We start from the raw sequence: 18,219 nt of genomic DNA on the forward strand, positions 1-18,219 counted from the left end.
CGGATTTTTTCACCATGCTATGATCAGGGCTTTTTAAACCTCCTAAATACTGGGTTCTTTTCGATACCGTAACTAGAACGATAATTAGGGGGCTGCTTGATTGTTGAAATTAATAAGGCTATCTCATCATGTATATGTAAATTGTTCGCTAATTCCGACAAATTCTTACTTGAGAAGTCAAACCTGCAATAGCTATGCTCCAAGTTTCTAAGTTATGTTACAGATGTTTTTAAATTGAAAATTCACCTATAACGTTTCAATTAAGGAGGCAACGACTGATTAAATGATTAGCTGAAAACCGTCATTAGTTTCGCAAACACTTTTTCCTCGAACCTATATAAACGTTGGTTACAATAGCAATACGTCAATCCTTGCATGAATGTAGCTACTGTTTCGTATCGAAGTATATAGTAGAAGAACGGGCCCCATGCCCAGTGGTTTCATACAAAAGGGCCCAAGCATAAGTATCAGAAAATAATTAGACTTGTGAAAATTGTTTTGTCTTAAACAAAAAAATGTTATATAAGAAAACCATCACACTTGCACCTGCCTAATAATTCTGTTTTTCCCGAGATTAGGTATAATGTTTCCCACGTATAGGAATTTTTTATAATTGCATTACTAAGTACATTTTTTATTATTCTTGGTCGAAAGAGAAAACGAGAATTGAAAATAAAGCTAATGTGTCTATTGCTCAGGCAGTTGTGATTATACGACCGCAATTGGCAGTTCGTATATAATGAGAGAATGATATATTAAATCAACTTGCCTTACGTATACGCATCGGTGGGTGAACTAGACTGAAAAAAAATCAAGCAATCAACATTCATTCCAAAACCTTTAATGCGCTTATAACAAATGCCAGATTTTACAACAATGCCATATTGAAATCATGCAGAAAATACAAAATTAAGCCAATTTCTAATGATCGTGTATAATGATAACGTTAGACAAATGCTAAACAAATAGCATACAACACCCCTTTAGTATAGCTACAACAAATTACCGAGCAGCAAATTAATAGTGAAAGAGAAAAAGTCAAGTATGAATGTCATTTGCCTCCTTTACCGTTCGGTTTAGAAATGACGGCAATTCTTGATCGTACTGGGATATTAAACAGCTCTTTATGTGTGCCAGGTGTTTGGCCACGTAAATCAAACGAAACTTTCACCCATGGCTGGAAAATGAGGCAATGAGTTGAGCCACCAAAATGAAACATTCCAATTTCATCTCCCTTTTTAATGTAGTCACCTTCTTTCACGGTAATCTCATTAGTGGAGACCTCGGACATCCCAACAGAGACAAAAACCATCAGACCAATATCAGGATTGTCGGCCAGGATATAGATGATACCTCTTGCAGCAACTTGGCAGATGTAACCCTGAGAATCATTGTCTCGAAAGTTGTAAGGTTGGCTGTAGTAAGAACCATCGACCAACTCTGTTTTCACAATTTGACCAGAGACGGGACTGTGCCATCGATGGTAGCTGATTGCACTGAGGAAGGCTTGGTAGAGGGTTCCACCATAAAACTTCTTTGCCATCGCATTATTGTTGAGCAAATGATCTATGTGAATATTAATAGATAAATAATATCCTATAGCTCTCCATTACAAACATGAAGTAAAAGAAATTTTACACTTTTAAGGTAGGTTTGATCATTGGCAAGCCTGATTCTCATAAATTATATGTAATTTACGCAATTAAGCACTGCCGGCTGCCACACCAAATTATAATATCGCACAAAAAAAGAACCAAAGATCTGCAGTCGTGCGTTGATTATGAGCAAGAACATAAGTATTCCTTTGTTTCGAGCTTTTCTTTCTGAAGGAAACAACAAAAGTTGCCCAACGACGATACTCTGATATGCTTACCCAGTGAATAATACTGTTTCTTGACCCAAAACCAGTCTCGTTGTTTGATGTCATGTGCCAGTTTGAAGGGTGCAGACTCACAGGCATTCGCTACGACATTGTCATCATCAGGAGATTCGACTGGCCGTATTCCAGGCCGATACTTCCTAACGAAGAAATCATCCCACGATGTGTAGCCATAGTGTGGTTTAGTAGGATCACATTCAAATTCTTGAACAAAATTTGGCATTGCTTCCATCGCATCTTCACCAAACCAACCTGATTCTTTGTCTTCATTCAAGACATACGTAGACTCATAGCTGGACAAATACTCGCCCCAGTAATTTAAGATGTTCTTGAATAATTTGTTCACCTGATAAGAAAGGTAATGTAATTTATTTAATATAACTTATGCACCAAATATCAAACCTGGGTTTTGCGTCATGAATATTAATTCTGTTTTCGGCATTGTTTTAGGCGATGTTCAAACACATTCAATAATAAATCTTAATTATTTGTTATAAACTAAATAAATGCAAAGACGCATTTTACCAGACTATGTCTGGAAGGTGCAGGAAAAGCCAGGCTGGGCAGGTGTCGTCAGCCTTAGACTAAATTAGGTGCTTGTTAACAAGATAGAGATGTTGCATCAAGCTCAAACTTTAAAATTTGGCGTTGTTTACCTTTTCGTTCAGGAACGCGGCAAAACCAGCCGTAGTTGCCATCGGCCAGTTCAAGATCACGCTGATTGGACAACCAACAAAATCAGTTTTGTTATACTCGGGTGCCTTTCTCATGATCATGTTGATAAGAAGAATCATGATTTGCCAACACCAGATTTTCTTTCCCTCCGAAATATCTGGCAGCGTTCGTTGTTGCCAGAACATTTGATGAAAAAACATGTTTATTTCTAAAATGTTTTAGATAATGCAAGTATGATGATACATGTGGAATGAAATAATTCATTATTGTGAGAATGCCGGTAACGTTTACCACCATAAAATTCGAAAGCAGGAGATGTGATATTTATCATTTATAGACCTGGAGCGAGGGGAATTCGACGATATATTACCCCCAAGGGAAGATATATCCCGAGGGCTTTGCCCGAGGGATATATCTTCCCGAGGGGGTAATATTTCGTCGAATTCCCCGAGCGGAAGGTCTATAAATTGATATTATATCGAAACAACGTGTAGGCAGCGCAAAAGCTGGATGAAATGGCTTCTTTTGCCTCCATTTTGAAATTGTTGACAACCTCGAGTCTTGTGCGAGGCATCCACGCGTGGTACACGCAAACTCGAATACCCCCGCTGCAGCGGGGTATTCGACTTTTATAGCATAATGTGAAAAAATTCGATGGAACTCCATGATTAATTTACTGATCACGTGGTATAAATCGAGCTTTCTGATTGTATGATTTACAGTTGAGATATAATATTTTCCTTTATATGCATGCAGTGGATATCGTCATGCAGTGGAAGAAGATTTCTCGTCTTTTGAAGATTGGAATTTTGGCAGTGAGGCCCTTCGTTTACACTGCAATGTGCAACATGAAGTTGCAATACAACCCATTAACTATGCTGAGTTAGATTTATGCAAAAAAAATTTTTTCGATCACGTGTCTATTGTATTTTGCGCAGATAAACCAATAACAATCTTATAATTAACATCTTTTTCAAGTCCAGGTTGTGGAGGCAGTGGAGCTTTGTAAGACGAATGCGATTAATACGTTTGGATGAGTTTTATTGTACTTTTATTTAGTCTCCCGAAATCGTATAAATTAATATTCTATTAACTGTGGTATGATTCATGAAATGCGCGTGCAGATTATACTAATTTATGCTGTAATTAACTGTACATACTCGAATAGCCCTACAATTATCGCTTGCACGTTGACAACTTGATTGAAATTTCTTGTAATCGAATTAATAATACTATGTTTAACAAGTTCTCTGACGTGGTATGTACATGCAGGCGTTGTTCTAATATTTCCCACGAGCCATAAAAGACTCTGCCATTACGGTCGGGAGAAGAATAAAGACTTGGTAATAACAAAAATCAAGATAGCAACATCAATTTCGGTTTAAATGAAAGCAAAGTCATTGGGCCAGTGTGATTCCTTTGAGGGGCGGAAGCCATTAACCTGGTGCTAAGCCAACAGAAATGAATTGCCTGTGTGCGCACGGCTATAAAATGCCATTGCGCTGTCCCTACGTACCTGGGTCACTAATAATCTGATCTCGAAGTGCAGCAACAGGAGGATGAAGAGCAAATTTGTTGATCGTCTCATTATAGTCGGGTTGGCCGTGAGTGTGCGGATGACATTTCAAGGCTGCATTTTCATCTGAAGCGGGCGGGTGCTCCTTCAAAATCAGGTCTATCTGATCCTTGTGCTTCGTTTCAAGTTCGTTTAGTAACCCAGCAAGCAATTTGTCGCACACCTTTCTATTTGAAAGGAGCTGACCGATACGTTCAGGTTCGCCACTCATGTTTATGCGTACTGCATGCTTCACTGCTTCTACGACAACAAAGTGACAATTATCAACGACGTGCAGATCTTTATACTGTTTACGCATGCTCAGTTCTGTTTCGGTCAGCTAGCAATTTCTCTTTTTTCTTTACGCACGAAATTTGTGTTTGTGTTCGTGTTTGTGTTTGTGTTTGTGATCAAGAAGCCGTCTTTCTTGTTCTTTTGAGTTCAAATTTTACGCAGTTGCAAAAGGCTGGCGACTGATTTGTGAATGATTGTGGTAAAACCCGTCTCTAACAGTCTCAGCAGTCATGACCCGAGCGTTTAATTAGAGGTGTAGTGGTGGTGGATTTGAGTTGCTATATTAGTTTAGAGCTGAATGGGATATTAATTACGAAATTTGTTGAAATTGGGCGGATATTGAACAAATTAGAAAAAAAGGCGCTAATAGGCGATTCTATGCCTTACTGGATATTTCTGGGCGTTTCTGGGCGATATTGGGCGTTCCTAGGCAATATTGGGCGTTCCTAGAAGATTCTGGGCAATATTTAACAAAATAAGTTAATAAAAGATGTCTTGGATGTGATAGCAAATACTGCGTTAGTGAAACACCTTGAATAGTATAATATACCTTGAATAGTATAATAATAGTATCAAAAAGCTGAGTTTACATTTGATATATACTTCAATCCCTAACTATCCATATAAAAAACTTGATCTTGATCCAGGGTTCTAATCCCGCCGAGCGATTTTAATTACGTCCGGGAATGCAAAGCCAAATTTAAGTTGTCCGCCAGTATGTCAAAGTCGTTTTTGTAAGTTACGCGCATGCGTCAGTTTAGGACGAGTTGAAACAACTGACCTTTATTAGATGGACTAAGCGCTCGAGACCTAATGTTTCCCCACTGTTGCTCATGTCATATAGGTCCTCGATGAATATTAAAGCAGTCTGATATTTGTTTCGATTTGTGGGCGGGTTTCCCATTTAGTGAGTTCTTATGCAAATTTGTGGGTTTTTTTGGCGATTTGAATACGAAAGAAAGAAATATACTACTTCAGATATTCGATGAATGCTTTTCAAGATGGAAATACAATGCTTAAAAGGTTTTACCACATCTTAGTGTAAAAATACAAATGAACGGCAAGGACATGTACGTAAACTAATAAATTATTGTAGCCAATATCAATTTAATAAAAATGCTTAAATTTTTTTTAAATTCTTTGCATCATTATAATGTGACCTTCCATCGGAAAACATTCATTAACGATATTTCGTTGAAACGGGAAAACGAACGGATAACGAACGGTTAGAGAACGATCTGTCATAAAGTTTCAACGAATCTAAAAAACATTTTGACGAATTCAGCTAAGAATTAATCTGAACGTTTAAAGTTGAGAATACGAACGGATAAATAAACGTTCAATCAGAAGCGTTCGAACGATTTACGTTTCTGGTTTAAACGGATTAGTCTGAAGGCTTGATGAGCGTGATATGATTGACCCAAATAATCTATTAGCTCTAGCTATACTACCTAAATCACATTATTTATACTTTAAATGCATATATACGTTTGCGTTTTGCGACAAGATTCGGGTTAAGCGTTAGAAAGCCTGCAGCCTCCACAGACAAAATCAATGTATGAGTGATTAAAGCCGTAAAATAGACGTAAACATACATCCGTTTTATTAACAAGACAGTAAACCAGGCCTGGCTGTTAACGAAGATTGGAAAAGATGGCAATGTCATCTATCACCGTCTCAGTTTGGTTGAGTTTCAGCTACTGGATACATATTTGATGATAAAGTGCCAATATCAACCTCAGGGAAATAACCTACCTAGATTGATTAGACGATTTTAAGAACATTTGCAATATATTTGATGACACGAAAATTTGATCTTCATGTACTTTTCGGGCCTCATGTACTAGTTGGCTTTTTTTGTGTTTGACTGTGAGGTGCTGTGAGTGGGAACTAGTTTCTCTTTTTCACCGGAAGTGACGTACATTGGAGAACACGCTAATTTTGTAAACAAGAAACACGCTTTAAAATATAGAAATATTGCAGCAATAAGGTGCGAAATCTTGTTCGTTTTTCGCTAAAATGACGTTGTCAAGTTTTTCCGACAACTTAGACAGCCAACTTGATTCGAATGTTTAATTCATCCCGGATTATGTATTGCCAATATTCGAAGTTGAAGACGATGCGATACTGCTGCTTCAAGAGACAGTACGCCTACACATGACGGATTATATCAACCTTACCAATACAAACAAATTGCTGACCGTGTCGAGTATAATGAAGACTGAAGCTAGCGCGGCGAAATGAACGAATACGAAATGGAGCCGACATTGCAGCTTTAGCTTTACGAAGAAAATATGGCGATGGTGCATGCAATCAACAAAATGATAAGTTTGAAATTTTATGCTTTGAGATTTCATAGCCCTAGCCGTTTTAATAACGATAATCTGTCTCATGGAAACATTTCTTCGCACGGACAGTGGTTTTATTGCAACCTGTCAACATGTATTAACTATAATCGTATTTCAATTAACAACTTATAAAATTAATGTGCTGAAATTTTCCATATTATTTTGAAATATGTAGTTTGTAGTGCCTCGCGCGGGCTGTTTGTAAAATGGATTCCTTGGCGGCTTGGCCTGGAAATTTGTATCTCTCCTCTTTTATGTAAATGTCCTAATGATTTTATTATATAGTTCAGGTTTAAATTTTTATCCACTTAAGATGAATACACTATAGCACAACGGAGGTTCTCATGCCACAAAATCAAGTGGATTAGGTCAATGATTAGGTCTATATATATGTATATATATGAAGAAAATTTTGTGAATTGAAAGTCTAAATAAATTTGAAAAATGCATTAGTTTTATTCATGCCAGATACAGTCTTTTTTATAAAACTTATATTGTGTACAATATATAATATCAGGCCTGATAATATGTAACACACGCAAAATTCCTCAATTCATTTTAACATCGGGTTTTGTCTGTTTTCATACATTTAGAGACATCCGACAATTATGCAATTTAATTAGCACCCTCCCAAGGCATATGGCTCGTAATGCTCAATATAATTATATATAGCTTGCGACCTTGTTTGTGCGCGTGGTGAACTTTGGCATTCTGGAAGCTATAGAAGTATTAAAGTACCGATTGTAATCATTGCATTACCGGCATTTAAAAAACGATAAATTTTTAAAACAAAGCATTTTGAGTTTTTGACGTGAAATTTGACGTTAATGAAGTAGTAGCATGCATGCACTGAATAATAATATAATCTTTCATGTCTGCATGACGTTCAGACGAAATCATGAAGCGCACAAAATAGCATTCGATTCGGCTAAAATTATATAACCCCATTACAAGCCTACTATTCTAGGATTATTTCTGTGTAACACATTCTGCGCTCCTTCTATAAAGTTGTAACATTGCAAATGTTTAATCTAATGTTGAGCCAAGTCCAATGCGATTGAACGAAATTCCGACAAACGTTTCAACGAACCGGTAAATCAAATGTGTTTCCAATTGGGCGAAATCAGACACAATCCAGTGGAGATTTTTACTGCGTAGCGCACTGCGCGAACGCAGTCTTAAATTGCCGTCAGTGTTTTTTTTTGTGTGTTTTTTTACGTTTTCGACCCGGTCTTCCTGGCCGCGCAGGCCAACTAAGATACTCGTATTTTGAACTCGTTTGATTTCGTATCGAAATATATCGTGCTAAACACACTTCAAATAGTAATCTAAGCCTAACAACCCCTACAAAAGAAATAAAAATTGAAAAAGTTTGTTGTCGCCGGGATTCGAACTCGGGTCGTGCGAACCAAAAGCAGGAAACTGCATGCACGATACACGTCATATAAAATAATACGTACACGAGTCGCTGTGCATGGCCGATAGCGCAGGAAATCTAGACGTTTGTTGTTCCAGAAAATACGTACAGGTAATCATAATGCTGGATACTCGTCTTGTCTTGTTTGATATGCTCACTCTGCATACACTAGCACACACTGATCATGGTAAACCTACACTAAAACGGGTTTACAGACAACGATCACATGAATCATGAAAGCCTTGTATGCCATGAAAGCCTTGTATGCTTTGAAAGCCTTAAATGCCATTCTATGCTATTTCTCAATCAAAGCACACCTTCCTTTCAAGGGTAAAAACGGCCAGACCGATCCTATTGAATTTCAGTACAAACTGATTCCCAGAGTACATGATTCCAAACTCAGCCTTATTCACGTATATCGTTAGCTACATATGCCTAGCACCAAAAATGCAGTTTTACCCCTATATTCTGTACGAAGTGCTATATTTACTAGAAACCCTAAGAAAGAAACATTTTTCTAAAGGAATAAATATTCACAGGAAATGGGACACAATTGCATGCAACGATTGGCGCGACGCAGTAACCGCCAGAAATTGGCGTCATGTTCGTAATAGATTATAAATTCTAAATTGATTGGATTCTGATTAGATTACAGCATAGGCGGCCCAAAATTAGCGCCCGAAAAATTTTTCGGCAATTTGTCAATGTAATGTATAATATATAATTACATAAGGTAGGAAGCTCTTTTTTACGTTACGAAACTTACCACTTAGACAATGACAAAATACATCAACTAAATTGACCGAAACTGATAAAAAAAATATAGTAAACTAATCTCTGATAATTTTCCTCGCTTCTTACATGCGAATTACGATTTAAAACTACTTTTAACATGACAAAATACGGCAGTATTTTTATAGTTTTTGATTAGAAATATTTCGTACGATGCGGGATGACAGTGGTCTCTGTATTCGTCATTGTTTTGAAATATTTTACATCATCCTATTGGTTGAAAAAAGTTCGTTCAAAAAGGTCGTTTTCTCAACCAATAGGATCATGTAAAATATTTCAAAACAATGACGAATACAGAGACCACTGTCATCCCGCATCGTACGAAATATTTTTGATCAAAAACTATAAAAATATTAATTTAATTGATGTATTTTGTTATAGTCTAAGTGGTAAGTTTCGTAACGTAAAAAAGAGCTTCCTACCTTATGTAATTATATATTATACATTGACAAATTGCCGAAAAAGTTTTCGCCGCCAATTTTGGGCCGCCTATGATTACAGCTAAACTATTATACAAACGTAATCACAACTTACAGTACCTGAGGAGTGGATCTCCACTGATTATCAAACTCACAAATTTTACTCTCTCGCACGCTTGTCTCACAATAAATCCGATATTCTTATGTTCTCTTATTACACTAACAACTGCGAAATGATTAAAGGGGAAGTCATTGCTCAGGACAACTTAGGCTCAGATGAAAGATAATATCATTCTTACTTTATATACGAAATTTTAAATCGCAAGGTTAAATAGAATTCGAGATATAAAGCAATAAAAACGCAACTTTTGCAATATTTGCCGCAGAAATTAAATACACGCGAGCGAGCCTGCGATCTAGCAGCGGATTTACTCCGTGACGTCACTGCGCGGTTGAAAACATAACCAAGAGTCTACGCCAAGTTGCTTCTATTGAAAAAGCTTTACAAAAGAATAAATGGATATTTCAAAAAGATTTTCAAGCGAAAACTCATTAAGTTCTGGTTCAGAAGACAGCAGGGACGAGTACTAAGTTGAAGACCATGAAGGAATAATTCAACCGTACGCATTTGAGCCCGTTGAAGAAACAGATTCGGAGTCAGACAGCATGGCTATTGATGATGAATGATCACATCGGATCTGGAAATGTAACAAACAGACTCGCGGATATTGACAAAGACTGGTAATTTTACTCTATATTTAAAAATACCGTAGGAATCGTAGTGGTAAATTATAATTATGAGTTGATAATTTACAATATGTTGGCGTTTTTAATATATACTATAAATACAATCATGAACCGTCATTTTGTTTGTTCCAATATAATACTGTTTGTCGTATATTTAGAACGTTTAAATACACCCAAATTACCATAAAATAATGAAACCGCTCAAAAAATTTATTGTGGCTTTCAGGTGTCTTTGTAGTAACTGCCGGATTATGGACAGAGAAGAGGAATGTGTTTGCTGCCAAGATGTCTCAGTGTGCGTTGGAAAATATGAAGAAGTGGCGCAGTTTGAAAATATACCCAGCTTGTATCACTGATAACTCAGGATTCCAGGCTGTGTGCCTCAATTGATGGGTGCTACAGACTGCTGAAATCACTGAAACAACAATATGGCACAAGTGCCTATGAGAGACCAGAACACAAAAAACATAGACATGTTGCCTACAGGCAGCTTGTTCGGTGGTGTTTTGGGATAATAGGTAAAGAAATAAGGGTTCCTCTTTCTTCTTGTGCAGTAAGCTGCATTAGAGCACATTTCCCACCACCAGGGTTGGAAGATGATATGGTTTTTGAAGGTTTTAGACATGCAGGTGAATAATATGGTAAGTTGTTGAGTTTTTATTCAGCTGGCTTTTTATTCAGATTGTGCCATAATCATAACCAGCAGGCTGTGAATAGAGCTTATGGTAGGTATCTACCTAAACTGTTTATGGTAGCTATCTGCCTCAAGTTTTTCCCATACGTGATCTATGCGCTGCAATAACATCATCTTTGTCGGGCCTTGGAGTTGGTGCAATGTTCTTTGGAATGATGCTATAGGTGTTTTTTCCGTCAGGTCTTGCTGAAATAACATCACATCATCCATCAAGTGCTGAATGAAATTAAATGCCTTATTTTCCAACACTGGTTTTGCGACCCAATTCTTGCGACCTTTAGGAAATGTGATCTTATATTACTTCTCACCCTTGTTTTTCCCTTGTTTAACAGTTGCATGGTTTCTTCCAGTATAACTATTGGAGTTATGGTCAATTACCGCCAACTGTGTTTTACCATTCCTGGATATGAAAAGTGGGTGCGTTTTGAAACATACTTCAGCAGCAAGGAGTGGTATACTTCCAGCTTACCTGTATGGTGAAACTCAGTAAGTTTGGCAATATCCTTTAATAGTTTTTTTGTTTGATACCACCTCTTCCAGGGCTATGTGTGGGGCAGATCCAGCCTGCAACCATTTGGTTTTACGTTCCTTGTTTCTAGATAAGCGCCCATGTACACATTTACGAAAGTGCTTGCAATTTCTCTATCTGTGCTTATTTACAACTTGGTACAAGATTGACACCCATTTCTCATGAAGTACTTCAGCATCACCAGCACAAGTCTGTGCACACCACCACAGATGATTGGACACTGACTGAATTCATTTCAGTAAGATCTCATTCCCTTCTTTTTTGCTTTTTTTGTTAATTTTTTTATCACCCATTTTGAAAGATGCCAAACATCATATTGGTGAACTATTTGCGGGTATTTTTTTCTCATCTCTGCTGTAATCTGTGTGTGCCGATCTGTTGTCAAAGATCTGATTTTAATGTCTTGGCCAGTTATTTTGTTTATGGATCTTTGACACCCTTCATTCTCCATTGCATTATAGAGAATGAAACTTCAGAGACTTAATTTGAACAAGTGAGAAATCAACCGGAACCATACAATATGGCATTTTTTATAGAAATCGCTTGCAAAATGTTGCTGTATTTTATAGCTTTGTATATATTTGAATATGAAGCGCTCCCGCGAAACCGCGCAGTGACGTCGCGGGGTAAATCCGCTGCTAGATCGCAGGTTCGCTCGCATGTATTTAATTTCTGCGGCAAATATCGCAAAAGTTGCGTTTTTATTGCTTTATAATTATCTCGAATTCTATTTAACCTTGCGATTTAAAACTTCGTATGTAAAGTAAGAATGATATTATCTTTCATCTGAGCCTAAGTTGTCCTGAGCAATGACTTCCCCTTGCATATCAGCATATGTGGTCGTATGCTCACAAAATATATAACTTATATATATGGAAAAGTATGGGGACATAAATAGCGACATTGCAGCTTTAGCTTTGCGAAGAAAATATGGCAATGGTGCATGCAATCAACAAAATGATCAGTTTAAAATTTTATGCCGTGAGATTTCCTAGCCCTAGCCGTTATATAGCGATTATATATCTCATGGAAACATTTCTTCGCACGGACGGTTGCTTTATCGCAACCTGTCAAGATGTATTATAAACGGATTTCAAATTAAGTATAAGCCAGGGTATAAGCGTTGTTCTTGCACTAGGTGTCCGCGACCTAAGTTTGCAAGGCATCATTTTATTTTAACCGCAGTGCAGCGCATAGACAATTAAATTTAAACCAAATTTGAAAATATTATTAAGGTATATAATGCCCTTTAGCTTGACCGCGGCTGTATCCGAAAATAATGTGTGCACTAGGTGAATATCCCCTCAAATATCCGAGCTTACATTTTATTAAATATCTTATTTAAATATTACTGCGGAATACATTACTTGGATTGAAATTAAATGTGGATTTTCACGAGTATATAAATATAGGGGTGTGATTGCGTGTGGATATCTGAAATACTTGAAACTTTAATAAACACTTGAACGCATCCCTGCCAAATGAAACAAACATCGAAACAAACTTGTAGTATTTACATCAAATTAGTTTTGACAGCATGAAAACACGTTTCGACGCTGGTTCGCTGCGTCCGCGTGTAAACGAACTTTGCCTATGGCGATGGGATATTTTGTATTAATGTCTGGTTATCATCTGTTAACAATTTCATCCTTGGCCTGATTAATTTAATTGTTTGCGCGTCAAAGAGTATAAGCAAATGTGTGTACAATGGAATCTCTTGTGCTTAGTTTAACATAAAATTTGTATCCTGTAGCTGAAACTCAACCAAACTGAGACGATGGCCGATTACATTGCCTATGATATTATCATTGAAGGCAGGCCATTTATGTCAATCTTTGTTTACAGCAAGGCCTGGTTTACTGTCATGTTAATAAAACGGGTGCAAGTTTACGTCTATGAATATAATCATTCATACATTGACTTTGCCTGTGGAGGCTGAAGGCTTTCATTTCTAACGCTTATAACCCGAGTCTTGCCGCAAAACGCAAATGTATATATGCATATAAAATATATAATAGAGCTATATATAATATAGTTGATACTAAATAGAGTAGTATATAGAGCTAGTAATCTATTTTGCGTCATGGCATATCACGCGTATTAAGCCTTCAGACTAATTCGTTAAAACCGTTGATAAGGTAATTAAATCGTTCAAACGCTTCGGATTGAGCGATTATTTATCCGTTCGTATTCTCGACTTAAAACGTTCAGATTTTTAACTAAATTGGTCAAAACGTTTTTTAGATTCCTTGAAACGTTAAGACTGATCGTTCTTTCTCGTTTTGCCGTTTCAACGAAATACCGTGGAAGGTCACATATTTGTAGCAATTATACTCACTACAATAATAAATGTTACCATAAATATCATATCAGAATATGCATAGCTATTACCTTGCGATCTTTCAAGTAACACAATTAATGAACTTCGTATTGCTTTAACTATCTTTACCAAACAAAAAGGAACAGCCAGCAAAACCGTGCGTGCAGTATAATCGCAACTAGCCTCCTCCGCAGGCATCTCTTATTTATTTACATTAGGCATGTATATTTGACTTGGGTTAGCTGTGTCAGGGAAGCCGAGGAGAAAAAAGTGGGAGAGATGCCTGCCATAAATCGACAAAACAAATTGCACTGCGCGCACCAGCTCGCGAATGCTAATTTAAGAAAAAAATGACACAATCGTACTGTGTATAGGCGGTAGTGGAGGGAATTTTGCAACAAATTTACGTAACATTTTCTGGTTTATTAATGAACGAATAAAAGTGTTTTGTAATTGTAACATGATAATCTGTGAAGTGTATAGTCTGATACTTTTGATATGAAAATCTTGCAGCATTAAACATACAGCGTTCTCGGGATCATGGCTTGCCAAGATATAATTCATTTAGGGTTTTGTACGTGGACTCAGAAGCGCATATGATTTTAACAAGACCAAGAATGATATAAAAGATCCAGAGAACAGACGTATTTTAAGTGATCTTTACGACGATAACCCCGATTTAGTTGAATTGTGGGTAGCAGGAATAGCAGAGACCCCGGTGAAAGATTCAGTTGTTGGTCAAACATTTCGTCATCTTGTGGGAAAGCAGTTTGAGAAATTGAGAGATGGTGATCGTTACTTTTACGAGAACTTTGAAGGAGGAATATTTACACAAAGCCAGGTTGAAGAATTTGAAAAATCCAGCATGTCTCGTATTTATTGCGACAATGCTAAAATGTCAATGTTATCAAATTAAAAACATGCAGCATATGGTTGGCGTTACAAAACCAGCTGATCTGACATCATAGTGTCTCTTAAACTTATAGTACATATCGACAAAAATTTAAATTACAAAAAAATAAAGGTGTTTTTCAAGTGAAGTCGTAATGTCATAATGAAAATATGAAATGCAGAGAATGATAATTCAGTTCAGTTCAGCGTTCAGCATTGCCAAATGGAAAAGTGAGATTTGTTGACCTTCTAAGATAAAATAATTATAATAGATTAAAATGTAATATCCATCAACCGACTACACGCTATGGCTGATAATGAACGATTTACGATATCGATCTGTTTTACAAGCAGGAGTATTAAAAGTCTCGTGTTTCTTAAGTATCTATCATGCTTTGACATAGGTGGCAAGAGTTCTACAAGTTAATGATCTTTGTTTTTTATAATATCCTTGAACAACTTAGTGGACAAGTTGGTATACAATGTTGGTATACCAGCCACTGACAATGCCTCTCTATACTTCAAATCAGGGAAGACCATTCGCATAGCACGTTTCTGGATATGTTCAATTTCTTCCGATAGATATTTGGGAAGGCTACGATGGAATAGTTGGCATGAATATTCCAAAGTTGACCTAATTGCCGTACAATAAAATAGGACAAGATCTTTGGAATGAATTCCCGCTCTTTTTAGCTGCTTCAGAAGGTATAATCGTTTAGACGCCTTTATCGTTATTGCTGCAACGTGGTCATTCCATTTAAGGTCTTCTCGTATCGTCATGCCAAGAAGATTGGCTGAAGAGACTCTCTCAAAATTTAGTCCGTCTAGTTCTAGTGGGTCATACGACGACGGTGATCTCTTAAAGCATGACAGGATTTCTTTGCATTTTGGTGGATTAAGCTGAAGACGATTATTCTGAGACCAGTTGTTAATGTGGTCAATGGCTTCTTGCAGGTGACTTGAGTTTGACGGTGAAATAAATTCGGAAACCGTTGTATCATCAGCAAATTTCCACATAGGGAGTGAATCTCCAGGTAGTTTGAGGTCATTGATCATCACCAAGAACAACCACGGACCAAGTCGTGTACCTTAGGCCACTCCCGCAGGGACATTAATCCAGTTCGAGTAACAGTTCCCATTTAGCTTAACCCGTTGTTGCCTGTCTCTTAGAAAATCGATAATCCAATTTACAGTGTTTGGCTCAACCCCAAGACTAAACAACTTCGAAATCAGTATATGGTGATCCACCAAGTCAAAAGCTTTTCAAAAGCCTATAGAGGTGCAGCTCTTATAGTTGTACCGGTACCATGTGTAGAGCGAAGCCAGTGATGAAACATGGAAATTAGCGCAAAGGTTGTTGAAGAGCCTGGTATAAAACCATACTGACATGGATCAAGAGAAGACAATACTACGGGCTTCAGAGATCTTTCGATTACAAAACCTTCGGCAATTTTGGACACGGTTGATGTTAGCGAGATCGGCCTTAGATCTTTATTGTAGTTGTTGATGGTAGGAGCTTTGGGTAACGGTATAATATCAGCGAGTTTCCACACTCGAGGAACTCGACATTCGGAGAAGGAGGTGTTAAGGATATCTGCAACTGGTTCTGCCAAAATATCAGCAAATTCTCTAAGTACCCAGTTAGGTAGATCGTCAGGACCACCAGCACGGTAGATATTAACCGTTTGAAGTTTTTTTGCTACAGTTAGTTCGGTGACGAATATTGGCTCGTCGTTTTCGATTAACACTTGTTCGTTATCTGTCAAAGGTTCATAATCTTTCACGTTAATAAATGTTTCGTTAATATTCTCAGCCAGAACCGCCTCTTCGCATATAAGGTCAGGATATAAACGCGATTTTATGTCCTTCTTAGTCGACTTGGCAGTTCCACAGAGCTGTTTAACATCTCGCCACCAGTCACAGGGTTTAGAATCGCGCAGATCTTTTACCTTGTTTTCGTAATACACTTTGCGACAGCGTTTCCGCTCACGGTTAACTTTATTTCTCAGAATTCTGAATAGAGGTTCGTTTCTGGAACTAAAGGCCTTTTGTCTACGCGCGATAAGATCCTTCAGTCGATTTGTCAACCAGGGCCGATCAGTTTCGTGAATTCCAACAAATCCTTCGGGCATAATTATGTTTAACCCATAATTGACAATTTCTGTCAGGATTTGTAATTTCTCTTCACTTGATTGATAAGACGAGAGCAGAGTAGACCAAGGTATTTGAAGTAAAAATCGGCCAACACTTGCTTTTTTGCGAGGTCGTTTATCTCTTGTTTGGATAATCTTGCGCTTCGGTTTGGTTTGTTTATCTCGGATCTTAGCAGTCATATGTACCGTCACATGATCTGACTGACCAAAAGGGTGTAAGCTGCTAGATGTAGAATAGTACTCGGATACGCTGGTAAAAATCTGGTCCAAAGTATTTGCACCCCTAGTTGGAAAGTTGATCATGGGTTTGAGCTGAAAGGTTTTAACAGTTGTTCGAAGTATGGGCAAGAGAGATTTATTGAAGTCGCCTGCTAGTATTATTGCGCAATTCGGATATTTTGATTCAACTGTTTCTAGTGATGAAATGATATATTCTTTCATTGTAGCATCATGGGCATCAGGGGGGTGATAAACCACACCAACTATAACATTTGAAAAACCGCGTGGAAGACGCTTTGGTGTAAGGTCCATCCAGAGAACTTCGTGATCGACATTGTAAAGCTCTGAAAGAACTTTACATTTAATAGAAGTTTTGACGTATATACACACGCCCCCGTGGAGCCTATTTACACGATCTCGTCTGTAGAGTTGGTATCCATTTATATTAATTGGGTCGTCCGGTACAGATTCACTTAGCCAGGTTTCTGTGAAAATACCAATATCTGGTTCAATAATGTTAATAGTATGAGCAATTTCGTCAATCTTGGGCATCAACGACATAGTATTTAATAAAAGAATTGAAGGGACAAAGTGCCAGCTCTCATGCAACTCAGTCACGCTATTGATCTTGCTTCTTGTTATTGTCGGACATGTCTGAATATTTAATAGGTTCCCATAGTTGACTGAAGAAGATTGTATTTTTCTAGCCCTCGTTAACTATTGCTTTGTCTCCGGTTACAATTGGTCACAGGTATTTGATTTGTTCTAATATCTGTCTCTTGCAGCTTAACACCGCCACCCTTCCCTTTAGTTGATCTTAGAATACCAGCCTTCTTACACGCGTTCCAGTCAGTAGACAGCAAAGGCTTGATATTTTGTGAATTTTTCCACCAGTACATCATAGATAGCAACATAGAACGACTGTATGTCATTGCCATAACGTTTGTCGATAAATATTAGACTTAAGATATTAAAAAACTCTCAATATACAAGAACAAGTATTAACATTTGAAGAGCTCAATATGAAGCAGCCATTACGGCGCATATCACTTATAATTATTATGGACATAATTATATCACTTAATATGTACATAACCTACAATTTAATTTTTTTGGGTAGCCTGCGCATGCGCGGCTAACCACTATGTAGTCGAAAAAGTGTCCGGATGTGTGTGTGTGTGTGTTTGTGTGTGGGTGCCACATCTTCGGTAATCGTCAGATATACGAAAAATGACGAACGGTACGTTCGTTCTTACTATTGCCTATGATGGTTCTTCTAGAGTTCTT

The 18,219-nt window shown here is 37.5% G+C and overlaps 2 protein-coding genes across 2 annotated transcripts; both read right to left on the reverse strand.

Annotated features, from left to right (window-relative positions):
- Positions 1–851: 851 nt before the first annotated feature.
- Positions 852–13,848, reverse strand: LOC114539402 (L-tryptophan decarboxylase-like). The gene is made up of 5 exons (XM_028560027.1): positions 13,741–13,848; positions 4,071–4,370; positions 2,536–2,762; positions 1,874–2,225; positions 852–1,566 (listed from the first exon to the last, which is right to left on the reverse strand). The coding sequence occupies exons 2-5, from the start codon at positions 4,339–4,341 to the stop codon at positions 1,052–1,054; spliced, it is 1,365 nt and encodes a 454-aa protein (XP_028415828.1). The 5' UTR covers positions 4,342–4,370; positions 13,741–13,848; the 3' UTR covers positions 852–1,051.
- A 1,983-nt stretch (positions 13,849–15,831) lies between these two features.
- On the reverse strand, positions 15,832–17,493 carry LOC114539415. The gene has a single exon (XM_028560043.1). It carries the CDS (start codon positions 17,491–17,493, stop codon positions 15,832–15,834), a length of 1,662 nt encoding a protein of 553 aa, XP_028415844.1.
- Between the last annotated feature and the right edge of the window lie 726 nt (positions 17,494–18,219).

The sequence above is a fragment of the Dendronephthya gigantea genome, unplaced genomic scaffold (assembly GCF_004324835.1).
Source record: "Dendronephthya gigantea isolate DGI-Jeju-01 unplaced genomic scaffold, DenGig_1.0 000202F, whole genome shotgun sequence".
NCBI classification, from domain to species: domain Eukaryota; kingdom Metazoa; phylum Cnidaria; class Anthozoa; order Malacalcyonacea; family Nephtheidae; genus Dendronephthya; species Dendronephthya gigantea.